This window comes from Arachis hypogaea, chromosome 14 (assembly GCF_003086295.3).
Source record: "Arachis hypogaea cultivar Tifrunner chromosome 14, arahy.Tifrunner.gnm2.J5K5, whole genome shotgun sequence".
In the NCBI taxonomy this organism is placed as follows: domain Eukaryota; kingdom Viridiplantae; phylum Streptophyta; class Magnoliopsida; order Fabales; family Fabaceae; genus Arachis; species Arachis hypogaea.
Window position 1 is genome coordinate 131078004 of NC_092049.1, and position 26472 is coordinate 131104475.

Consider the following 26472-nt stretch of genomic DNA (forward strand, 5'->3'; position numbering starts at 1 on the left):
GTTCATAAATCTTATAAAATTTTTGTATTTATGTGTCTCGTATCGTGTTGTATCCTTATGCATCATAACACAGCAGTGAGTGATGACCGATTAACTAGCACGTTGAGGGTCAAGTTTAGTGAACATTGCAGGCCGTAGGCAAATATTCTAATAAAGTAATAATACTTTTCGGCTATTGGCATCAACTAATATTATTGGAATTAAATTACAGTATATTCTATTATTTTAGTAGTTAATGACATGGGTGGCGAAGAATAAGAATAATAAGATTGTGAGAATGAGAGGTGAAAAAGGTTAGTGCACCCGTGAAGTGGGTCGGCAATGGTGGGGATGGCACTCACGAGACCAAACAGTGTGAGGAAGTGAGTCCTCCAATCAAGCTTAACCTCTATGGGTCCTATATGTCTCCTTAACCCATTAAATATACTCCGTTTTGTACATGCGGTAATGTGAAATTTACATTGACCATGGATTAATTCTTAATTAGTTGATTAAAAATTATATACTGTGGATAATCAAAAAATTATATTCTAATATAAAATACTCGTACAGTTGATTTGATTTTTTTTAGAAATAATTAGAGCGATTAGAAAATAATGTAAAAAAAAAACTGATATTTAAATTTATTATTTTTATTTTTCTTAAAAAAATTCTATCATTGGTGAAAATTTCCTTTTGGTAGGAAAGTTTTTTTTTTATTTGAGAATATATATCTAGTATTTAGCTATTCTTTTTATTTTTAGTTTTTAAATCTTTTAAGACCTATTTACCATTTGTATTTTGAAATTACTTTTGTGGGTAATATAAATTTTTAAATATCATTTCAGTAATTTATCTTTTATAACATAAAAATTACTCTGATATCATTGCCAAATGTTTCATCAATTATTAAGACGAGAAATTGTAAACACAGGTAAATAAGAGGTTTTATAATTTCAATGAAATTATGTCTACTACTTGAAATCGTGGGGGTAATGGGGGAGCAGGAGCATTCGCTGACAATGATTGTTATATTCCTTAACAAGTTTTGTTTAAGGAAAAAAAAGCCTTCAAAGCATAGGCAAAATTATAAGAAAAGCACTCATGAATTTGGAGAAAGAATGATGTCAAAGACAAATAAATGGATCATATTTCAAGGTTCAACTATTATTTAAGACTTGCACTCAACTTTCATTCCTTTCTATGTTATGCATCCTTACGTTAATTACTTCCTTCTTACGCATAAAAGTAGCAAATGCTTTAAGAATTAACAAAACGCTTATGTAGTATAAACCACATAACTTTTAGAAACTAATGTAACAATTGAAATGTCTAAAGTGCATCGAGTTAAAACTGATAATAATGTATCATTTAAATGTAAAATTATATCAAACTTTGTATTATCAAATAATATCAATGAATTTGAAGTTAAAAAGAATTAGATGAATTTAATATCGATTAATCTCTTGAAAATTGTTCAGACTCAGCTCAATAAGAGTCAGGAATTTATGTTGCGGGCTATTGACCCGATGGGTCATTAATTTATATACGCAAAAATGACCTGTGTGTTACTCTACCTCTTGAGAAAGACCTGAACAGTTGGCAGAAACTTTCAGGTAGACGGATGCGTGTCAGAGAATCCACCCAAGTACAAGGTAGTATAAATAGGAAAGGACCTATCCCTCTCCCAAGATACGTTATCTTTACCCTAATTAGTCGTCTCGTCGTATAGACACTTTCTTTAATATTTGAGTATCTTTACAGGTAGTCCTATCTGCTGACGCACGAACGATCGCAGCAGCACATTTCTTCGCAAAATTTGCGTTCAAGTCCGAAAACCTTCCTCTCACCAGTAGTAGCTCTCGATCCAATACCCAACCGACCTCGCATCTTGACGAGCAACCGAACATAAACCAAAAATACTATGTGCACGTAAATGTAGTTTAATTTATTTTTTATGTATGTTTTATACTAATAACTATTATTAATAACTAATTTAATATACATCTAATATAGTTGATTAAAAATCTAAGTATGTGTGCAATATTAATAGTAGTACTTAATTGTTTAATGAAAAAAAAATTTTCGAATTCAAATTGTTATGAAAGGAAAAAGACTATCTAAAATGATAAAGTAAGCTATTAATCCTATTAAATTTATGAAAATATTTGGTAACCAAAGAAAATTAGCCAAAAACAACCATAACTTGCTTTATTTAACATTCATTAATTGTTGCGACAATTAATAAATGCTAAATAAGACAATTTCTTACTGATTTTTTTTATCTACCATTACCTTTTTCTTACTTTCTCTCGCTATATTCATTTGAGAGTAATTTTAACACTCCAAGTCTCTAGTTTCCACGCTCATTGGATGATACACAAAATTTACTCTGATTAGTTGTAAAATTGTCTACTACCTATTGGTCATAACACAACTTCCACTATAAATAATACCTGACATAATATCACTCTTCCAAATACACCATAAACAAAATCCAAATTAAAAAGGTCATTTTTCTAAAGATGAAGCTCTTGTGGAAACCTCACATGATGAAGGTACAAGCTTAAGTAACACCCTTTTCCCACTTCTTCATTTTCAAACAAACTTTTGTTTTCATGAATCATTTAATTGTTTATGCAGGCAGTTTCTAGAGCAATCTTTGCTCTATTCTTTGTGACAATGCTAAGTTCAGGGATTGGAGAGAGTAGAAAATCCAAGATTGTAACAACTTCATTTGAGTACAATGCAATAAACTGCAGGGCACACACTGCATCATTGACGGATTTTGGAGGTGTTGGTGATGGAAAAACATCAAACACAAAGGCATTTCAAGCTGCAATTAGTAATCTGAGTCAGTACGGTTCGGATGGCGGTTCCGAGCTCTATGTTCCGGCCGGCAAGTGGCTCACCGGAAGTTTTAGCCTCACCAGCCACTTCACACTCTATCTTGACAAAGATGCTGTTCTTCTTGCTTCTCAGGTATCTCAATTTTTCTCTTCACTCATTCTTTAATCTAGGCTAATTAAGTTATAATCCACAATCAATTATTAAATCAACTAACCATTTTTAAGATTAAGTTATGAACGATACCGTTTTATTAGTAAAAATATTCATTAATCTTCTTTAGGGTTTGAGCTATATATTACTTAGTATTTTTGTATTCTATGAAAGGTGACACTAATCTAATTTTAGGAGAAGTTAAATGTCACTTTTTATTTTTGATATTAGAGTGACAATGGTATTTTTTTAAAATGTAGACTGTTAGAGTGTTATTTTCTAATGTAGAATAATTTAATTAGAGAAATAAAAATTGGATCGTCTAATTTATTAGAGATCTAATTTATAGAGGTACAGAAATTACACTGTCTAATTTGTGTTTAAAAAAATTAAAAAAATATAATATTTAAAAAATATATATAATATTAAAATATATTACTACTTTTACTTTCATACAAAAACCATCCCAACAAAGCTTTTTTCATCTTTAGTTGTTTTATGAAATATTAAGATAAGTTTCTTTTTCACTATTTCACTACACATTTACATATATGCCCTGCCTTTGATAGTGTACCACAAATCTGCGTCTGATTTGAATATTTTTTATGAAAAAAATAATAAATTTTTGTTTTGTATTTTTATGAAATATTTTTTTCTCTTTGTAAAATTTCGAAAACAAAAAATGTAATTTTAGCCATATATAATTTGGCTAGAACATTTTCCCAGGCCAAATAAATAACTTTTGGACTATTTTTTCTTGCATATTGAGCCAACCTATACTATTCTACTCTTAGATAGAGTAATTGGAAAGAAGATTTTTTGAAATGATATATGTTGTCAATTTGATTTTATTTTTGGTAGAATTCATTAAATTTCATTAAAGAATGTCAATATCATATAGACATAGCCCTTTAATGAAATAGAAATAGTACGTTTTATGAAAGGAATCACGTGACTCACAAAATGATGGAAGCAAAGAATGGTGTCACAAGTTCCCTCACTTTTAGCCTAACCTAAAATATGAGAACAATATTCTAAAATATAATTCATGAAAGCAAAAAAGTGAAAAAGAAAAACCATTGTCTTATCACCTTTTGGAATACACACACCAACTCTGCCGGTGCCATAGTGTGGTCCATTACACTTTCGTCATTTCGTCGTTTCTTATTTAGTAGGACAAAAGCTTCCACATGTGCTGAATTTGCCACTTTCATATGTTTTCTTTTAATTATTAATTAATTTTTAATAAAATGGTTTAGGATATGAGTGAATGGCCAACCCTTTCGCCCCTCCCATCATACGGTAGAGGAAGAGATGCACCAGCTGGAAGGTACCAAAGCTTCATATTTGGAACAAATCTCACTGATGTTATCATCACAGGTATGAACCTTTTTTTTAAGGAAAAAAAAGTACAAAGATTCAATATTGAATCTCCAAAAAAAAGAGTACTAATTAGTAATTATCATAATTTACTTGCTTCAATTAAGGGTGGTAAACAGGCTGTCAAAAGTTCACCAATAAACGGATCAGACTAAAATAGGCGGTTAAAAATTCTAGCCCGTTTCGTTTTGTTGGTGGACAAGGACAACCCGCCATAAATGGCTTTTTTGAAAAGTTTAAAATTTGTTTTATGAAGTTAATTAAATAAAATTTATAACTTGATAATTAATTAATTATAAATTTTTTTTGATAAAATTCGTAAATTTAAAAAAACAAAATTTTTTTTATTTTTTAAATTGTCTACGATATTTCTTAATTCGATAAGTCAAAAACTAATTTAAATAAAAAAATTAATATAAATTTGTAAGTGCCTGCTGACTTGCTCCGTCATGCCAAGGCCTATGAATTAAGCGGGATGGTTTGACAAGTATTTTTTCTTTGGTGGCCTCAATTTTTAAGTTTAGTATGCCTTTTCGACAAGTTAAATGGACTCGTTTGGCTGGTTTTGTCCCGATGGTCACCCCTAGTTTCAATATGCTAAATGGAGTAATGAGATGATGATGAATTGATGTTTGTTGAATAAATAATTAAATATTGATATTAATGAGGTACCAAAAAGAATATTGAGATGGTTTTTGGTAAACAGGAGAAAATGGGACCATTGATGGGCAGGGTGCATTTTGGTGGCAACAGTTCCACAGAAAGAAGTTGAAGTACACAAGGCCCTACCTCATTGAACTTATGTACTCAGATAACATTCAAATCTCAACTCTAACTCTCCTTAACTCCCCATCATGGAATGTTCACCCTGTTTACAGCAGGTAACCCCTCACTTCCATTCAATTCTTTTTGCTTAAAAAAAAACATGAAATTATAACAAAAGTTTTAACCTTTAATTCTCCTTTAACAAAATATTCTACATTATGCAGCAATATTATTGTGCAAGGAATCACCATCATTGCTCCTGTCTCATCTCCAAACACAGATGGCATCAACCCAGGTCAGTCAAGATTTGTTTAATTAACGAGTGTACTTCCTATAACTTTTCTTCACCTTTAAATCAATGTATTTTGATGCAATGTGTTTTGATACATTAATTTACCAATCTTTGTACTGAAATGTTTTATCTCATTTCAATTTTGATCCTTTCAGATTCCTGCACAAATATAAGAATTGAAGACTGCTACATAGTTTCCGGGGATGATTGTGTTGCAGTCAAGAGTGGATGGGACGAGTACGGCATAAAATTTGGTTGGCCAACAAAACAACTAGCCATCAGAAGACTAACATGCATATCACCATACAGCGCAACCATCGCCTTAGGAAGTGAGATGTCCGGCGGCATCCAAGACGTCAGAGCAGAGGACATCACGGCAATCCAAACAGAATCAGGCGTAAGGATCAAGACGGCGGTAGGAAGAGGAGGGTTTGTGAGGGACATATATGTCAAACGGATGAACCTTCACACAATGAAATGGGCGTTCAAGATGACCGGCGACTACAATTCGCATGCCGATAGCCATTATGACCCCAATGCATTGCCTGAGATCAAAGGGATTAACTATAGAGATGTTGTTGCTGAGAATGTTACCATTGCTGCAAGGTTTGAAGGGATATCCAATGACCCTTTTACTGGAATTTGCATTGCCAATGTGACAATAGGGTTGTCTGCAAAGGCCAAGAAACAACCTTGGACTTGTGCTGATATTGAAGGGATGACAAGTGGGGTTACCCCTCCACCTTGTAGCTTGTTACCTGATCAAGGTCCACAAAAAATCTCAGCTTGTGATTTTCCTCAGGAGCCTCTTCCTATTGATAGCTTGGAGCTTAAGAAATGTGCTTCTACTGTGCTACTTTCCTAGTTTCATGAGCTATATTTATGGTTGGGGTGTATTTAGCCTATGTACCATATTTATATGTTTCGAGAGAAGTGTTTTTATTGTCTTCTTTTTTCTTTTTTAATCTTGATAGCTTGGAGTTTAAGATTTGAGATCCTTGCAATTATAGTAATGAAAATGGAAAATGGTTTTCTTTTCCCTACAAGTTTATGAAACTTGATGGCTTGGCTTGATATTCCTGCTAGTTTAAAAGCTAATATTAATAGAAATTTGCTGGTTTTAAACTTTTAATCATGACATGAGGATCTTATACAGAATTGATGCACTTGACCGTAACATCATTTCAGCCAAAATAGTTTTACATATGCGTTCAATTTAGTAAAGTCATTTCTGCCAAAATAACCACCGTTTACATTAACCGTGTAAATAGTCATCCACGACTGTGTAAAACATTTTACACTGAGTGTATCAAAATTAAACGCTTTAAAGAAATACAAAAACATTAAATGCCATATAACCTATATATCTGAAAGGTTAATGTATAGTCCTACAAATAAAAAGGTATCTATGTAATACCATCTAACTATAAGTAAAGAAATAAATGCAGTTTAGCCAAATAATAATCCTAGTAACTAGTAAGATTCATGACAGGCAAGCATGTAAAAAAGAGTATTAGAGCAATACATTTTTGTCTCACAATTTATGTCTCTACAAATGAAAACTTCTATTCCTTTTTTTTCTCTCCATATTAACACAAATGTGTGATCCCTAACATAAACTACAAATACCTGAAGAGACACCTCAACAACAAATCTCATTGAATCTGAACATAATTTACCCAAAATAAAACAAAAAATAAATTATTATATCTCAACATATCCAACATATTTCATGTCTTGTGGATACTAACAACTTCCTAAGAAGTGTTTCACATCAGTTATGAAGTATTTTCACTATGGACATGCAACAGTCAAATGCAAAATTCTCAATAAATAGGTGGATCAGGATTGAACATCACAGATTCTCTCCAGATGAGTTCTTTGATGTCTTCTTCAGTGAATGATGGTTGCTCGAAATCAAAACTGAAAGGTCTCGCGCAAACAGGCTCCTCGTTAATATCGTGAAGCGGTGCCAGGTACGGGTGAGACAATGCCTCATCAACTGCAAAGCAACACAAAACAAAGCAAACTAGTTTATATCCAACAAAAAAATAAAATAAAATAAAAATAAATAAATCCTGCATTTATAGAAGACTACTTCAGATTTGATTTAACTTGTATACATTATCGGTAGAAAATTGTTTTACAATCTTGCATCAATGTTGGATTACAAAGATGCCATAATAATTTCATAGTTTGTAACATTTAAACTTGAGAGGAGAAAAGAATTCAGACAATGATCTTGATGTTGATGACAATTTTCTTTAATCTGTTTGTTCTAAATTAACAAATCATTGAAGGTTGTTTTACCTGTAATGCGCCTGTTTGGATCAAACACAAGCATCCTTTCTAACAAATCAACAGCACCGGGAGACATGTTCGGAAATCTAGCAGCGAATTGCTGCCTTGGATATTGTGGAAGCTGTCTTACATATCTACGAGCGTTATCACTCCGTAGAAATCCAAGGCTGGCGTCATCAGGTGAACCTATGAGCTTTTAAAAGCAAAATAAAAAAGAAAGGCAACACTATACATAAATTTCTCAACAAGAAGAAAGTCGAACATAAAGTGTGAGAGAATTTATATTCTATACAAAAAGATGCATGGCCTATATCAATCATTGCAAATTATCAGATAGTATGCATCATATGTTACTCCACCTTATTTCGTTAAAAAAAAAAAAAAAAGAGAGAGTAATGGATAGAAAGCATAACTTGTATTCAAGTTCATAGGATCCACTTAGAAATGCTAATGTTGATAATCCAGTGGAGGATTGTTAAACTTTGTCACACAAAAATTCAAATTCGAATAGTGAAAACAATTATATATGGATCCAAAATTCTGATATATGGAAGAAACAAAAACAAATTAAAGCATGCATTCAGAATTCAGCATTAAAAAGTTTCATCCAAGTTCTCAAATTAATACCTCTGTGATCAGTCTCAGCTGATGAACATAATCTTTTCCAGGAAAGAGGGGTTGTCTGGTCATTATTTCACCAAGGATGCAACCAACAGACCATATATCAATAGCTGCAGTATATTCTGAACAATTAAGAAGCAATTCTGGAGCTCGATACCACCGAGTAACCACATATTCAGTCATAAAATCAGTTTCAGATGTAGTTCTAGCAAGCCCAAAGTCTCCGATCTTAAGGTCACAATTTGCATTCAGTAGCAAGTTGCTAGGCTTTAGATCACGGTGTAAGACATTTGCTGAATGTACATATTTGAGTCCTCGTAACAACTGATACAAAAAATACTGCAAAATATACCTTATCAGTTGCTGTGAGAGAAAAAGTATAATTACATTTGGGCCAAAATACGGCAAAGGAGAATTCACCAAGGAACCCTGTTGTTCATTAAAATTTTTCAAATTCCTGAGAATCTTGCATTGTAAAATCATTCCCATGTAAGGTTTTTAGTGTGAAATTCCTAGGAATGTAAAAACATTCTTGTATCCACGCGATCCATAAAATGCATATGCTAAAGCCTAAAAGAAAAGAAGTTGTGCTAACCCGACAATGATCATCGGTCAATGGTTGATTGGAACGAATTATTTGATGCAGATCGGTATCCATTAACTCATAAACAACATACACATCATTGAAGTTCTCCTTCTGTGGTGGTCTTATAATGTCTTTAAGGGCTATCACCTTCACCAGAAAGTAAAATAAGAAAATTTAGATCATCATATCAACATCCCAATCAATCAACTTTCATGAATCAAAGTGAACATATAGCTAGAGACTGGTCGGCTTAGAAACAAGCATGAAGTATCGATTCATTTTATCATTTAAGCACAAGAAAAAGTGAAAAACTGACTCCGCCATCAAATGCCTAAGAAAACATACATACAAACATCAAAAAAGAACACTTAACATGATCTAATTTACTACATTGAAGAGCATGTTTTGGGTTGCTAAACTTCAATTATCTGATCATGAAAACCAGATACATTACATGGAAGTACAGAACAGTATGCTTCAGTAGAAGAATTTCCATCCTAAAAAACATAAACCAAGACATCTACATTGTATATTAATTTGAATCCTATCTAGAGTTCAAATTTATGAATTATGCCACATGGTTAATGCATTACTAAGAGCTTTAACATATGAGAAAAATAATAAAAGAACGAAATCATATGAAAAACAGGAAAATGCATATTTCCAAACAGATAAAAAATGCCATTGCCTTATCCCAAAATTAAAGAGAAAGAAAAGAAGCAATACTGATGAGGGAAACAAGATTCAAATGTAAGAATGCGGACAAAAAGTTAACCAAAATTACATTTTCATGATCCATGTGACGGAGAAGTTTAATTTCGCGTAAGGTCCTTTTGGCATCTATTCTGTTGTCAAATGCATTGCCAACCTTCTTAATGGCAACTTCATCACGTGTCTCCGCATTCACAGCAGCACTGGAGGAAATGTAGAATAGTATTAGTCCATCACAACGTTTATAAACGAAGAATCTAAATCACATGAATCATTGAAGACAATATAATAGTCAAGTGAATAACCATCCACAAGTATATACATCCACTTACACTGATGAGTCTAAAAATACCACGAATTGCACTATTTACAGTGTCAACATTACCAAAGATACCATAAGAATGATTTTAGATTGGCTTTTCTATAGGAAAAAAGTACTTTAATGAAAAGAAAAAAAAAAAATTTAAGAAGGTATTTAGTGAATTCTATATAAAAAACGTACTAATTTATTTTGTATCCAGATAAAAAGCCAATCAAAATGAACTGTTTATCTCATTTAAATTTCGGCTTGAGCAGAACAATAGCAGTACAGAATGCATCTCTCCGTCCCCATTATCTAGATCTATCTATCTACTATTTTTCCCCCCTAAAATGATCACTCATTTGCAATCCTATCTCCAAGTTCAAACATGAGAAAATAATATAACTGCTGTGATGCGCTCAAAGAAAGTATGTCAACTTCTTCACCAATATAAAAATAGATCCTTATCTCTGGAAATAATAGAAAAGAATTTCATTTTATGGTTACCTGAAGTCAATAAAATAAGTTGTCACAAGTCAAAGGCAAGTACAGAGGAAAAAGAAGAATGAAAACTGTAGGCTATGACACACAGATAGCTCCAAACAAAAGTAAATTAAGCTGAAAAACAAGATAATGTAAGGCACAATACTAAATGTGCAAAACTATATGCTAAATAAATTGCATATTGAATCTCGAGTCCCTTTCAATCTCAATCAAGTATTTCTCTGAAACTCAATCAATGACCAAAAATAGTATATTTTTGAACTCTATTTTTGAACTCTAGAATCACAATCAGCCCAGCTAATAGCTCAAATTCAGCTCATGAATCACACAAACCCCAATACTAAAAGCATTGAATATAAGTTACAACACCATCCACCTGAAGAAATAACTAACAAAACCACTTCTAAATTCTAAATTCTGAACTAAACTGAGTAAACTTCCACTTACATTCAAATTCAAATTCAGCAAAATGCTTACGATTATCATCACAATTTACTTCCTTGCTTTCAAAGTCAACCATTCCAATACCCCCCAAAATAGAAGATGCAAGCAACAAATAGATCAATAAAGGACAACCCTTTTCACAAACAGCAAAACCAACTGATGAAGTAAATCAATCCAACAAAATAACCACAACCCCAGAAAAAAAAATAATCTTTTTTTGTTCCTTACCAAACAATACCATAAGCTCCTCTTCCCACAGGGCGTATGGGGGGAACATACTTCCTTGAAACCTCAAAGAGGTTGCCATAGATATTGTACTGAACATAGCGTCCACCATGAGTTGGAATTCCTCGAATGTTGTTGTGGTCAGCTAAAGAAGGAGCTGACTCAAGAGCCATATCTCTTCGCTGCTGAAGGGTCAGAAACTCAGAATCAAAGATGGGGAAAAAGAGGAAGAATCAAAGGGAAAATGAAGAAAGGAATGATTTTTAAAGGGAAGAAGCAAAATTGATGAAATGGGGTGGTAGTGAATTTAGAAGGGACGTGTCGGTAGGAGCAATAGTAAAAGTCTTTTACATTTCAATCAAAGGACACAGTGGAGGAGAGAGAGCGTGTACGAGTTTTTGTGCCCCAGAGAGAGAGTGTGTTAGGTGTGTTTGTGTGAACATTGAAGTTCAAACGTTATTGGAACTGGAGTGTTAAAAAAAACACGCTCGTGTGAACCCGTGAACAAGTTGGCACATTGATTTTGTTTTACTTTTCTGTTTTCTATTTCGGTTTCTTTTTCTAAGCATTGGTGTCTCCCATTTTTTCTCCCCGTCAATTTAGAATTTGTTTTGTGAATGATTTTGAGGTTAGTTTTTTGTTCCAAATAAGAAACTTGTTTTAATATTAGGTAGAATTGACTAATTGAGTTCATATTTGATACTAGTTTGCTTTTGTATTTTTCTTTTGATCTAAAACTAAGGTTTTGATTTTGGGCGTTTAGGGTTTTTTCCCATTTTCTGTTGAAATTTTCTATTCCTTTTTTTAAAAAAATCATAATATGGTGTTTACTTTTAAATTCAGCTAAATAAACAAACAAGGATTATCAAAATGTTGTTATGATGCTAAGAAGTGAAGAAAAGAATTGTCTTAACTTTTCCAAATTTTCTTTTTGAAAAAGAGATGGGACAAAATGTATCAATCAAGAGTCAATATGCTTAAAAGTTAGGAGGTATATATGGGCGAATGTTCCAGTCAACGTGGTTTGGAATTAGAACAAGGTGGTAGACTTACCAATTTGGTTATTTTCAGTTTGAATTTAGGTAACATGTGTTTAGAAAAGTTAAAGTAAACTTATTGGAAGAGTTTTAAATATATCGGATATACCGGTGTTCCAGTTGTTTTAACCGTTAATCTGAATTATAAAAAATATATATAATATATATTAATTAAAATTAATAGTTAAAATAATTGAAATATCAATGTTCTCTGATACATTTAAAATTTTTCCAAACTTAGAAAGAGTTTCAAATATACCAAAAGTTTGAAATTTTTTTTTAAAAAATACATAAAAAATGTATTAAATTTTTAAATTTTATATTTGTTTATAAATTTAGTTTCTGAATATACTATTTATTTTTTAGTTTTATTTGTATTGAGACTCGTCAATATAAATAAGTATTGTTAACCGTATTAAAATACGTGTTATTTAATTTATTTTTAATATATTTTAGATTTTAATATGTGTTTTATATAAATAATTAATTTAATAATTATTTTTAATATATACTTAATATAATTAATTTAAAAAATATTAAAATAACAAAGACCAAATTAATTTCTCAATTTAATTAGGTAGTTACTTTATTAACTTAATATGTATTATTTATATATATAATATTTATAATTATATATTTATTATATTTAAAATTATTAATTAATTCCAAAAAATTGCAAAATAAAAGATCTAATACAAAATAAAATATTTTTAAATTATTTTTAATTAAATTGATTTTTATTGTCTTTAAAATATTATCGTAAACATGATAGGAATAAAACACACAATTCTCTACTTGCAAGAATTAGAAGAGCAACAATATCTACTCACAACAAGTATTAATATCAGCACAATAATATCAAATAGCAGCGGAAAAATCACATAAACTAAAAATTAGAGACAAGCTAACACACCAAGATTTTTAACGTGAAAAACTTCCTCAATGAGAGAAGTAAAAATCACGAGTCACCCAGACCAGGAAAATAACTTCGCTATGATAAAAAATAGGGTACAACAGAGTCACAAATTACTGCACAAAACGTGCATACAACAAGCCAAACAACCCAAGTTTCAAAGCTTACAAAACAAGAACAAGAAGATGAAAATACCACAAAAATAGAGCTACTGTGCGTGGCCAATATCTCCAACTAAAGACATCGAATCAAAGATCTGAACGGTGAAAACAAAGAACTAGATGTGTGGAACACAATGTTCAAATTTGAGCTCGATCCAACGGTTAAAAAATCTGCAGCAACCAATTTACGGAGACAGCTTTGTATGTGTGCGAAAATGACTTTCTCTCCTCTTTTCTCTCTAGTGTTTGGTGTTTTTCTTGCAAATGAGACCTCTCTCACTCAACCCTAATTCACCTCAGCCACTTCAACTATTCATGGGTTTGGATACTAACATTTGGGCTTTTTCTCCACATAGGAAGGGAACCCAAAAACCCAACAAATCTCCCCCTCATGACTATGTGGAGGTAACCGCCAATCCGGCGATTAAGCAACAAACTTCAAACTTCTATCTTGGTAATGCCTTGGTCATCATATTAGAACTATTCTCATCAGTATGAACCTTTTCAAGTTCCAACAACTCAGCATCCAAAACATCACGTATCAAATGATATCTCACATCAATATGTTTGGATCGAGAATAAAAAGTAGAATTTTTACCAAGATATATAGCACTTTGACTATCACAAAATAATACATACCTCTCTTGAGTAAACCCGAGTTCTTTCAAGAATTTTTTCATCCAAAGCATCTCCTTGCACGCTTCGGTAATGGCAATAAACTCGGCCTCGGTAGTAGACAAAGCAACACATTTTTGCAATCTAGATTGCCAAGACACAGCTCCACCTGCAAAGTTGATCAAGAAGCTTAAAATGGACCTTCAAGAGTCAATATCTCCTGCCATGTCTGAGTCACTGTAACCAACTAGAATAGGCTTATCACTTCCATAACATAAATCCATGTTAAAAGTACCACGAAGATATCTCATTATCCATTTTACATCATTCCAATGCTCTCTTCCTGGGTTTGAAACAAAACGGCTAACACAACCAATAGCATGAGCTATATCCGGTCTTGTGCACACCATAGCATACATTAAACTACCCACGGCTGATGCATATGAAACTTTTTTCATGTCTTTCTTATCTTCATCACTTGATGGACTTTGCTTGCAACTCAATTTGAAGTGTGTAGCAAGAGGAGTACTGGCAGCCTTTGCTTTCTCCATTTGAGACCTGTGCAACATTGTCTCTATGTATTTCTCCTATGACAACCAAAGTTTCTTCTCCTTTCTATCACGCTCGATTCTTATACCAAGAATCTCCTTTGCCAACCCAAGGTCCTTCATTCCAAATGACATTGCAAGTTGCTTCTTCAACATATCAATCTTAGAAGCATTCTGACCAACAATAAGCATGTCATCAACATATATCAAAAGGATAATAAAATCACTACTAGCAAACTGTTTAACAAATACACAATGATCAGAAGTAGTCTTCTTGTAGCCTTATTCTACCATAACAGACTCGAACTTCTTGTATCATTGTTTTGGAGCTTGCTTCAAGCCATACAAGCTCTTCTTCAGTTTGCAAACATGATCCTCTTTGTCTTTTACCATGAAACCTTCAGGTTGTTCCATGTAAATTTCATCCTTAAGATCGCCATGAAGGAAAGCAGTTTTCACATCCATCTGCTCTATCTCTAAATCAAGACTTGCAGCCAAACTCAAAAAAGTCCTAATAGAAGATCTTCTCAAAACCGGTGAAAAGATTTCATGATAGTCAACTCCCATTTTCTGCCTGTAGCCCTTGACCACCAATCTAGCCTTCTACCTTGGACACTGAGAATTTTCTTCATGCTTCAACCTATAAACCCACCTATTTTGCAAAGCTTTCTTTCCTTTTGGCAACTTCACAAGCTCAAATATTTGATTATCATGCAAGGATTTCATTTCATCTTGCATTGCATCAAACCATTTCTTTTTGTCGTCGCCTTCCGTAGCTTCCGCATAGCATTCAGGTTCTCCCCCATCAGTCAAGGTCACATATCCATCAGTAAATGTCACATACTCATTAGAAGGATACCTCATTGAAGGTCGTCGCTCTCTAGTAGACCTCCTAGGATGGAAACCTGGTGGATCTTCAGGTAGCTCAGGTTGATTATCAGTATCATCATCAACTGGAGCATCAATCGGATCTCCCATCTCCTGGTCATCAGGAACCAAAGGCTTATTTTGTTGCATATGCTCCTGATCTTGATTCTCTGCTAGTTCTGAAAAAGGAGGCGGCTGAACTGGATCTACCTCAGTCAAGTCATTGCTCTCTTGTGATTGACTCTTCTTTGCCTTATCAATGTCTTCAATGGTCTGGTCTTCAATAAACTCTACATCACGGCTCCTTACAAGCTTCTTTTCAACTGGATCATAAAGCCTATAACCAAACTCATCTTGACCATACCCAATAAAAATGCACTGTCTTGTCTTCACATCCAACTTGGACCTCTCATCCTTTGGAACATGAACAAATGCTTTGCATCCAAAGACTCTTAAGTGACCATACGAGACATCTTTGTCCGACCAAACATGATCCAGAACATCATTATCTAAAGCAATTGTAGGACTCAGATTAATCACATGAGCCACTGTAAGTAGCGCTTCACCCCAAAAGACTTTAGGTAGCTTAGCTTCAGTAAGCATACACCTAACTCTTTCAATCAATGTTCTATTCATCCTTTATGCCAAACCATTTAATTGAGGTGTTTTAGGAGGTGTCTTTTCATGCCTAATGCCTTGCTGCTTGCAATACTCATCAAATGATCCACAATACTCACCACCATTATCAGTGCGAATACATAGGGGTGAGCACGGATCAGTTTGGTTCGGGTTTATAGTAAAATTAGAACCGAACCGATCAAAATATAATTGGTTCGGTTTGGTTCGGATTTGTATTTTTTTGTACATATACCCGAACCAAACCAAACCGATTAAGAACGGATTGGTTCGGTTCGGGTAATTGGGTACCCGATGACTTTGAAATTCATTAAAAAAAACAAATTTTTATCTTAAAAATTCAATAAGTACAATAAACATGTAACATCAATAGAAATAATCCAAACATGTTAAACACCAAATACATTAAAAACTAAACTCATTAAAATCCAAACATATTACTAATGAATAATCATTGTCTAATAATGGAAAAGCCGTATATATTTTTTATTTTTTTTATTTAATTAATATATGATCGGGTTCGCGGGTTGGTTCGGGTTCCGCACTCTCAAAACCGATATCCGAACCAATCACTAACAAAAGTCATCGGTTTAGTTTGGGTTGGACCTGATTACCCGTTGGTTTCAGAACCAATTTAATTGGTTCGGTTTGGGTTCGAACGGGTAATCGAGTACCCGCTACCCATGCTCACCCCTACGAATACATTTAAGCTTTTTACCTGTTTGCCTGTCAACCAAAGCTTGGAATTGTTTGAACTTTTCCAAAGCTTGGTTCTTTGTTTTCAAAGCAGAAGTCCAAAGCTTTCTTGAATGATCATCAATAAAAGTAATAAAGTAAATAGCTCCACTAAAAGACCGTACCTTCAAAGGACCACAAATATCGGAGTGCACCAATTCCAAGAAGTCTGATTTTCTTGAAGGTTGATGCTTCTTGAAGGATAATCTTCTTTGTTTGCCAGCCATGCAATGAGAACATTTCTCCAACTCTGCATTCTTCAAACCGGAAAGAGCATCATTTCGAACCAAAAAATTAAGTCTTTTTTCACTAATATGACCAAGTCGTCTGTGCCACAAGCTACAAACTTTTTTACTTTCAATTGCATTCACACTACCTTTTGTAATCATGGCATGCATCACATACAAATTTGAAGTACATTTTTCTCGAGCCACCACTAAGTTGCCTTTAGTAAGCTTCCATTGTCCAAAGCCGAAAGTGTTTACAAAGCCTTCATTATCAAGCCTTTTAACTGAAACCAAATTCAAGCGAACATCTGGAGCATGTCTAACATCTTTGAGTAGCAGCTTCATTTCCATATTAGTCTCAAGACAAACATCTCCTACACCAATAACTTTGGCCAAGCCATCATTACCCATCTTAAGCACTCCAAAATTACTCCAAAATTACCTTGAGTATAAGAAGTGAAGAACTCCTTCTTTGGTGTAACATGTATTGAGGCGCCACTATCAATTACCCAGCTGAACTCATAACCAGAAACAAGATTGACCTTGTACTCATAATCAACAATATCAACAGTAAGAAGATCATCTAAAATAGAAGATACGCGATTATTACCACCATCATCCTTCTTTTCTTGCTTACCTTTGTTCTCCTTTTTCCAAAGAAAGCAATATTTTTTAACGTGACCCATTTTGTGATAGTAATGACACTCAACATTCTTGTATCTTGACTTGGATTTGCTTTTGCTTTTATCTCAACCCTTTTGACTTCTATTTTGATTTCTCCCCCTAATTTCAGTGACTAGCATTTCATAGTGTGACGAAGAATACTGCGTCTTCCTTCTCATCTCTTCATTTAAAATGCCACCTTTAACAAGTTGCATGCTCACTTTACCATTCGGAGCTGAATTAGTAAGAGAGATACGAAATGTCTCCCAAGAATCTAGTATAGTATTTAGCAACCACAATCCTTGAACCTCATCTTCAAACTTGAGTCCCATGCTTGACAACTAATTCAGAATTCATTGAAATTCATTCAAGTGATCTAATACTTGTGACCCCTCCTTGTATCTCAAATTCATCAGCATATTCAACAAGTACAATTTATTATTGCCAGACTTGGAAGCATATAAGGATTCAATTTGATTCCACAAAGTCCTAGCATGAGTCTCATTAGCAATGTGATTGTAAACATTATCATCCATCCATTGCCTAATAAAATCACAAATTTGTTGCTGTTCAAACTCTCATTCTTCATCCGTTTTAGATTCTGGTTTTTGTGTAGAGAATACGGGTAAATGTAGATTTTTGACAAACAACAAATCATTCATTTTGCCCTTCCATAGATGGTAATTAGTGCTATTCAAACTTGTCATCCTAATAGAATTATTTGCCTCCATATTTCAAGTAAGTTATAACCAAATACCCAAAACTGAGCTCTGATGCCAATTGATAGGAATAAAACACACAATTTCCTACTTGCAAGAATTAGAGGAGTAAAAATATCTACTCACAACAAGTATTAATACCAGCACAATAATACCCAATAGCAGCGGAAAAATCACATAAACCAGAAATTTGAGACAAGCTAGCACACCAAAATTTTTAACGTGAAAAACCTCCTCAACGAGAGAAGTAAAAACCACGAGTCACCAAGACCAGAAAAATAGCTTCACTATGATGAAAAATAGGTTACAAGAGAGTCATAAATTACTGCACAAAACGTGCATACAACAAGCCAAACAACCAAGTTTCAAAGCTTACAAAACAAGAACAAGAAGATGAAAATACCACAAAAATAGAGCTGCTGTGTGTGACCAATATCTCCCATTACAAACTTCCAATCAAAGATCCGAACGGTGAAAACAAAGAACCAGATGTGTGGAATACACTATCCAAATTTGAGATCGATCCAACGGTTAACGAATCTGCAGAGACCAATTTACGGAGACAGCTTTGTATATGTGCGAAAATGACTTTTTCTCTTCTCTTCTCTCTAATGTTTGGTATTTTTCTTGCAAACGAGACATCTCTCACTCAACCCTAACTCACCTCAGCCACTTCAACTATTCATGGACTTGGATACTTACATTTGTGCTTTTTTTCCACATAGGAAGAGAACCCAAAAACCCAACAAAATAAAGTGACATTTTTTATTCATTTCACAATTTTTTCAACTAACTATATGGGTAAAAAACCCAAATAAACCAAGCTGAAAAATTTATTACCCAAATCAGCCAAAACAAAAATTATTTCAGCAATCCACCAATGGCCATTTATATATAATTCGAATCAATATGATTCGAACTACAAATACATGTAATTCGAAACAACTTGCTTCGAATTACGTTTGAATGAATATGCATGTAATTCGAATCAAGTAGATTCGAATTAGAGAAGGGTAAATCGAATTGACTCGATTCGAATTAGTAGGCTCACATGACTCTATGGAATTCGAATCATATTGATTCGAATTATTCAATATTGGTGACACTAGGTAGTTCGAATTAAGTTGATTCGAATTACTAGTGAGTTGCCTATATCATGCTACGTTAGTTGGATATATATCAATTTTTTTTTCACATTCTTACTTGGATAGTTGGATATATATCTTATAGTTGATACAAAAGATATTTACTATATAATTTTATTTTTCTAAATTAATTACACTCATATGTGCAGTTGATATGTAATTATATTTTTATTTTTCATATATATCAAAAAATTATATTTTTATACTTACAAACTCATATGTGCAGTTGATATGTAATTAATTGAGATATGTGTTTGTAAGTATAAAAATATAATTTTTTTTAAATAATAAAAATGTTAATAATTTAATTTAGATCAATTTTTAAAAAAATTATATATTTTATTACTATTTAGATTGAATGAAATATTAATAAATATTATAGTTGTATCATTAAATTTACAAAAAAATTTAAATACAAGAATAATTATAGAAATTGTGTTTGTTTTGTTGGTATCAAAATCCTCCTCTACTAAATACGAATTTTTCATATTTTACATTCTTTTCGCTATTTATATCAACTAACTCTTCTCTTCTCTGTTGTATTTAAGCAACTAATCTTCATTCCTTATAAATCATTCACATTTCTAAACTATACGCTTTTTTTTAATTTATTTTTATTATTTAGTTAGATTTGAAACCGATCACTATTTCATAAAGAGAATTTAAACAACACGTTTCCAAGTTCTTTAGAAGAGAGTGGGAGCACAAGTGAGTACGAGAGTTTGAACAGTATGCTATTTTTTCTAAAAGAGCGACTAGCAGACTCTCTCTGTACTAATCCAATATTTTATTTTTTAGCGTGTTGTTACTTTAAATAGAATAATAGCAGTTTGAAATCTAATTTATAAGGATTAGAGAAATAAAACTAATGAACGAAAAATTTAAATAAGTAATGAAAGAAGTTGCCAAATCAAAAAGATTGAAATTTAAATAAAATTTTGATATATTAAAAGTTTAAATATGCGTATTTCTTGTACCAGTTATAAATTTAAAAATAAATTTAAATAAAATTTTATGTACTCTTTTTTTTTATTATCAAGATAGTGAGACTCGAATCTGTAACCTCTTAATTTAGTATGAAAAAATTATGTCATTTGAGTTATAATTTATTGGCTTATATACTTTTTTCTAAATTATATTTCTATATTCGAATTACTATATAATTTTATTTTACTGTGTAATTTTAAAAATATTCTGTAACCAAATTTATATAATTAATGTTAAATAAGACAAGTTTTGGCTGTTTTTTTTGTCTACCTAGCAATATTAATTCCTAATATTTTTGTTAGGGTACAAATTTGCCACCACAACTATTGGCTACCTAGCAATATTAATCCCTAATTTTTAATTTTTAATTTTATTGTCAAATAATAAAAAATATAATTTTAATTTTAATAATACTTTTTAAATATTTCTAAAATTGTGTAATCATCAAAATATATATATATATATATATATATATTATTTTTAGAAAAATAAAATTATACAATAAATATTTTTTGTATCAACTATAAGATATATATCCAACTATCCAAGTAAGAATGTGAAAAAAAAAAATTGATATATATCCAACTAACGTAGCATTATATAGGCAACTCACTAGTAATTCGAATCAATATGATTCGAACTCCATAGAGTCACATGAGCCTACTAATTCGAATCGAGTCAATTCGATTTACCCTTCTCTAATTCGAATCTACTTGATTCGAATTACATGCATATTCATTCAAACGTAATTCGAAGCAAGTTGTTTCGAATTACATGTATTTGTAGTTCGAATCATATTGATTCGAATTATATATAAATGGCCATTGGTGGATTGCTGAAATAATTTTTGTTTTGGCTGATTTGGGTAATAAATTTTTCAGCTTGGTTTATTTGAATTTTTTACCCTAACTATATTATGTTTACATCAAATCAGTTAACTGTATATAATATATATTAAAATATAAAATACACATTAAAAATATATCAAACAATACATACATTCATGTATAATTATATGTAACTTATTTGTAGATAACAATTTTGTTTTTCAACCTTAATTTCTTCTTATAAGCACCTTTTCAGCTTTTAGGAGAAGAAAACTAAAAATCATTAAACCTAGATATATACAAATACAAGTATTTGTTTAGAAATATGATTATATATATATGATCTTAGAGTATTTTGCAAATTTCTCAGTCAAATTACATGAAATGATAATACAAATATTATATTTAAAGGCAATTTGTAGTAAAAAACTTTACACCACAAAGACTAAGATATTAGATAATAATAATTAACTAGATTTGCAATATGATCTTAGTGAGTATGTAATTCAATTCTTGAAAAATATTATAATTAATTAGAAGGGTAAACCTAATAACAAGGTGGATGACACATAATCTTAATAAAGCAAAATGAACAATCTAGAACCAATCATGCTAGTCAAGTAAATGATTTCATCAAACTCAAGCTACTTTGTAAGCTTCGTAGATATTACCTACCTAATCCTTCAAAGTCAATGTCAAGCCAAAATTCTTCATCCCAATTTCAACGAAATAATGGAGTGAATAAAAGTTTATTTTAGTGGCATGCTTTGTTTCCTTCCTAGTTCTTTGTCAGTATTTGTTTTTCTTTTCTTTTCTATTTCACTCTGGTCATAATGTTGACCGTTGAACTTGGAGATGAAAACGAGTAGAACTATAAGTCTATAACGTCCAAGACCAACTGAGGGTTATGACTTATGGCTCTTCAACCATCCATCTTCTTGCTTATTCTCTAATGTTCATTTGTGAATATTGTGGTAAAATGGTAAATTATTACCGTATGAAAGCTTGTGACAATCGTAAATCTTGGGATTATGATGAATTGAACTCATTTGCTTTTAGAGCCATAGTTAATTAACCATTTAGTAAAATTCAATATTATTTCTTCGATGCTATCTTTTAAACTAATAATATAGGACACCGACTTTGTTTATATATAACGACACCATTTCATAAATGAATATTTTATAGATTCAACCATTGAATCATTTTTTTTTTTTTGAAAAAAAAGCTCAACAACAATAATATCAAACAACTCCTATCTCATCTTCGGTGTTGAGTCTGTAGCGAAATTTTAACTTCTAATAGCTACAAAGTAATATGAAATTGAACACTATTCACAATAATGCACTCGCTATATAATTACTAAAGAGAAAAGGAAATAAAATAAAATAATAATAATAATATGAAAAGAAGATGTGAATGTAGTTGTTATTGTTGATGATGATTGAATTGAAATTCTACAAACGTTTATATAGTGGTTATATGCTATAATTTCAACGGATAGAAATAAAACTTTCTTATAATAACTCTTAGCCTTCCTTTTCTTAGCCTTCCTTTTCTTTCTCTCTCCCTCACAATTCTCCACCTCGTTCACAATTTGAAATCTACGCAAATTTTGGACGATCAAAGAATGGTATTCGTATTCGGTTGCATCATTTGACAATGACTGCCTAACATGGAACAATATTGAGCAATTTCAAACAGTGTTGGAACTTGCTTCTTGACACCACTTTAGTCAACATGTCAGCGGGATTTTCATCCGTGTGTACTTTTACAAGAGAAATGTCACCTTTCTCCATAACATCACGCACGAAGTGATATCTAACATCAATATGCTTGGTACGAGCATGATGAACCTGATTTTTAGCCAAATGAATTGCACTTTGACTATCACAATTCAGATCCACGCAATCTTGCTTTAACCCCAAATCATCTAGAAGACCTCTTAGCCACAATGCTTCTTTCACCCCTTCTGCTACTGCCATGTACTCAGCTTCTGTAGTAGATAGTGCCACTGTAGCTTGTAACATCGATCGCCAACTAACTGGAGCACCTTGTATTTTATATACATAACCAGTTGTAGAACGTCTTCTATCACCAGCATAATCAGAATCAACAAAGCCGCTGATTTGACATGATTTTCCACTAAAGCATAAACCTGTGTCAATGGTGCCCTTCAAGTATCTTAATATCCACTTGACTGCTTCCCAGTGTGCCTTACCCGGGTTTGCCATGAACACGCTAACAACACTTATTGCCTGTGAAATATCTGGGCGTGTACATACCATAGCATACATTAGGCTACCGACTGCACTAGCATAAGGTACATTTTTCATGTAAGCCTTATCCTCTGCTGTTGTGGGAGATTGTTTACCAGAGACCCTAAAATGTGGAGCCAACGGCGTTACCACCGATTTAGCATTTTTCATTTCAAATCTTTCAATGATGCGCTCAATGTATCCTCTTTGGCTCAAGAACAATTTTTGGCTTGATCTCTCCCTTTTAATTTCCATGCCTAATATTTTTCGTGCAGCACCCAAGTCTTTTGTTTCAAATTCTTTACCAAGTTGAACCTTTAACATATCTATCTCTACCTTGCTCTTAGAGGCAATAAGCATGTCATCCACATACAATAGAAGATAGATATAATCACCTCCAAGAAGCTTACGAATGTATACACAACAATCATAATTACTTCTGGAAAAACCTTGTTTTAACATAAAGGAGTCAAATCGCTTATACCATTGCCGAGGAGATTGTTTCAATCCATATAGCGATTTTCTCAAGCGACATACCTGACTTTTTTTACCCTCAACCTTGAAACCCTCACGTTGATACATGTAGATTTCTTCCTCTAAGTCACCGTGCAAGAATGCAGCCTTCACATCTAATTGTTCCAACTCAAGATCACCATGAGCGACAAGACTTAAAAGCACCCGTATGGAAGTGTGTTTCACCACTGGAGAAAATATCTCATTGTAATCAACACCTTCTTTCTGTGCAAATCCCTTTGCTACTAACCTAGCTTTGAATCTTGTACCATCTGACTTAGTAGGATCTTCTTTTCTTTTATACACCCACTTACAACCAATTGCAGTCTTTCCTACGGGCAATGGGACCACATCCCATGTCTTGTTCTTATGAAGAGATTGCATCTCTTCCTCCATAGCGACCAATCAACTCTCTCTATCTTTGTCTTTGATAGCATGTTTGAAGGTGACCGGCTCATCATCCTCCACTGAGAGTACATAATCTACCAAGTTTAGCTGCCCATAATGTCTCAAAGGCTTGTCTGACCCGAACTTCTGAACAAATTTATAATTCCTCTTTGGCCTAGTAGATGCCAAAGAATCCTGCTGCTGATGTTGTAATGCATGTGCATTTTCTCGCTGAATTTTCTCATGATCAATTTCATCCTCTGCGTCATCTCGAGTAGCATTAGGATGCTCCACATGAACATTATTAGAGTCTATTTGTTGGTATTTAGACTCTATCTCCACCACTTGAGTATTTGAAGTTTTTCCAACATCACCATCATCTGGCACCACATCTTTAGACAAAGCTACCATAGATCGTTCATCAAAGGTAACATCCCTGCTAAGCGATAGCCTTGAACCCCTCTTAGATACCCCAAAAAGATTGCCTTCTTAGCTCTATCATCAAGCTTATTATCTTTGACATGATAATAGGCTGTGTATCCAAAGACTCTGAGTTTCTCGTAATCTGCATGTTCCCCTGACCATACCTTATAAGGTGTGTCTCCATCTAGAGAAGAATGTGGGGATCGATTCACTATGTAGCAAGCTGTAGCAACCGATTCTGCACACCATTCTCTGCCTAACCCGAAATTAGAGCGCATACACCTTGCCTTCTAAAGTAGCGTACGATTTAGTCGTTCGGCGACTCCATTCTGTTGTGGTGTTTCTCTAACTATCCAGTGTCTTGTAATGCCTTCTCGGTCACAGAACTCCTTGAAAGCCCCATCCGTGTATTCTGTGCCATTATCAGATCGTAGAGTTTTCAGCTTCCTACCTGTTCAGTTTTCAACCATTGCTCTCCATCGCTTAAAAGTATCGAATACCTCATTCTTATGTTTGAGGAAGTAAATCCAAACATACCTGGAATAATCATCAACAAAAGTAACAAAATACCTGGAACCACCCTTGGAAGTAACTTTAGCCGGACCCCAAACATCAATATGCACGTAGTCTAACAACCCTCTGCTTTTATGCTTGCTTGTAGAAAACTTCACCCTATGTGCCTTTCCATACACACAATGCTCACAAAATTCCATTTGTGGTTTCTTCATATTCTTCAACAAACCTTGTCCACAAAGCAATGATAGACATTTCTCTGACATATATCCAAACCGCATGTGCCATATTCTCGTGCAATCTGTTTGTTCTCTAATTCTACCGATTCCAACTGCTAACTCACCTATAACCGTTGTCCCCAAAAGAGAATAAAGATTACCGTGACGAACTCCTTTCATCACTACCAAAGAACCACGAACAACTTTCAGTACCCTATTTTTCGCAACTATTTTGCAACCATTTTTCTCCAACAAACATATGGAGATCAGATTTTTCCGCAAGTCTGGAATATGTCTCACATCCTTTAAGGTTCTTACGACACCATCATGCATCTTGATTCTTACAGTACCAAACCCCACAGTTTTACAAGCATGATCATTGCCCATTAAAACTGTGCCACCATTTATGCTTTCATATGTAGTAAACCACTTCCTATTTGGACACATATGGTGAGAGGCTCCTGAATCAAGAATCCACTTATCGAAGATTTCATAAGATTGTTCTGTCACAGAGTAACAATCTTCCTCATCATTTGAGACGTAGCTTGCTTCTTGCTTTTCTTTTGGGTTGTCGTTGTTCTGTTTCTTGAAAGTTATCTTCTTATTTGGACAATTTGCTTTGAAATGTCCAGCATCACCACATTTAAAGCATGTTCTCTCTGCGTGAGGTCTAGATTTTGGCCTAGACTTTCCATGCTTATTACCTTTTTCTCTTTCATTAGTCCTTCCTCTAGCCGCGAACAATCCTTGTGCTTGATCATTATACTCTCTTCCATTTGAAGATGACATTACACTTGTAGCAACCTTACGTAGATCATCCGCTAAAAGTGATGCCCTCGTCTCATCCATGGTCAGAGTGTCACCCACCAGCATCAATGTCTGCACCAGATTTTCATAGGACTTCGGTAATGAAAGTAACAATATGAGTGCTTGGTCTTCATCATCAACCTTCACATCTATATCCTTTAAGT

The 26472-nt window shown here is 33.1% G+C and overlaps 2 protein-coding genes across 2 annotated transcripts; one reads left to right on the forward strand and one right to left on the reverse strand.

Annotated features, from left to right (window-relative positions):
• Positions 1–2137: 2137 nt before the first annotated feature.
• LOC112744186 (probable polygalacturonase) lies at positions 2138–6472 on the forward strand. The gene is made up of 6 exons (XM_025793732.3): positions 2138–2537; positions 2623–2961; positions 4239–4359; positions 5066–5240; positions 5349–5419; positions 5572–6472. The coding sequence occupies exons 1-6, from the start codon at positions 2505–2507 to the stop codon at positions 6279–6281; spliced, it is 1449 nt and encodes a 482-aa protein (XP_025649517.1). The 5' UTR covers positions 2138–2504; the 3' UTR covers positions 6282–6472.
• A 445-nt stretch (positions 6473–6917) lies between these two features.
• LOC112744187 (mitogen-activated protein kinase homolog MMK2) lies at positions 6918–11728 on the reverse strand. The gene is made up of 6 exons (XM_025793733.3): positions 11113–11728; positions 9709–9838; positions 8934–9071; positions 8345–8677; positions 7727–7910; positions 6918–7418 (listed from the first exon to the last, which is right to left on the reverse strand). Exons 1-6 carry the CDS (start codon positions 11280–11282, stop codon positions 7243–7245), a joined length of 1131 nt encoding a protein of 376 aa, XP_025649518.1. The 5' UTR covers positions 11283–11728; the 3' UTR covers positions 6918–7242.
• Between the last annotated feature and the right edge of the window lie 14744 nt (positions 11729–26472).

Excerpts from the sequence above, each read along its gene's own strand:
- LOC112744186 (XM_025793732.3), top strand. The coding sequence starts at position 2,505 with ATGAAGCTCTTGTGGAAACCTCACATGATGAAG. Across the intron at positions 2,538-2,622 it reads GGAAACCTCACATGATGAAG|GCAGTTTCTAGAGCAATCTT; the intron begins GTACAAGCTTAA and ends TTGTTTATGCAG. Across the intron at positions 2,962-4,238 it reads CTGTTCTTCTTGCTTCTCAG|GATATGAGTGAATGGCCAAC; the intron begins GTATCTCAATTT and ends AAAATGGTTTAG.
- LOC112744187 (XM_025793733.3), bottom strand. The coding sequence starts at position 11,282 with ATGGCTCTTGAGTCAGCTCCTTCTTTAGCTGACCACAACAACATTCGA. Across the intron at positions 7,911-8,344 it reads AGCTGAGACTGATCACAGAG|CTCATAGGTTCACCTGATGA; the intron begins GTATTAATTTGA and ends TGCTTTTAAAAG. Across the intron at positions 7,419-7,726 it reads TCCAAACAGGCGCATTACAG|TTGATGAGGCATTGTCTCAC; the intron begins GTAAAACAACCT and ends GTTGCTTTGCAG.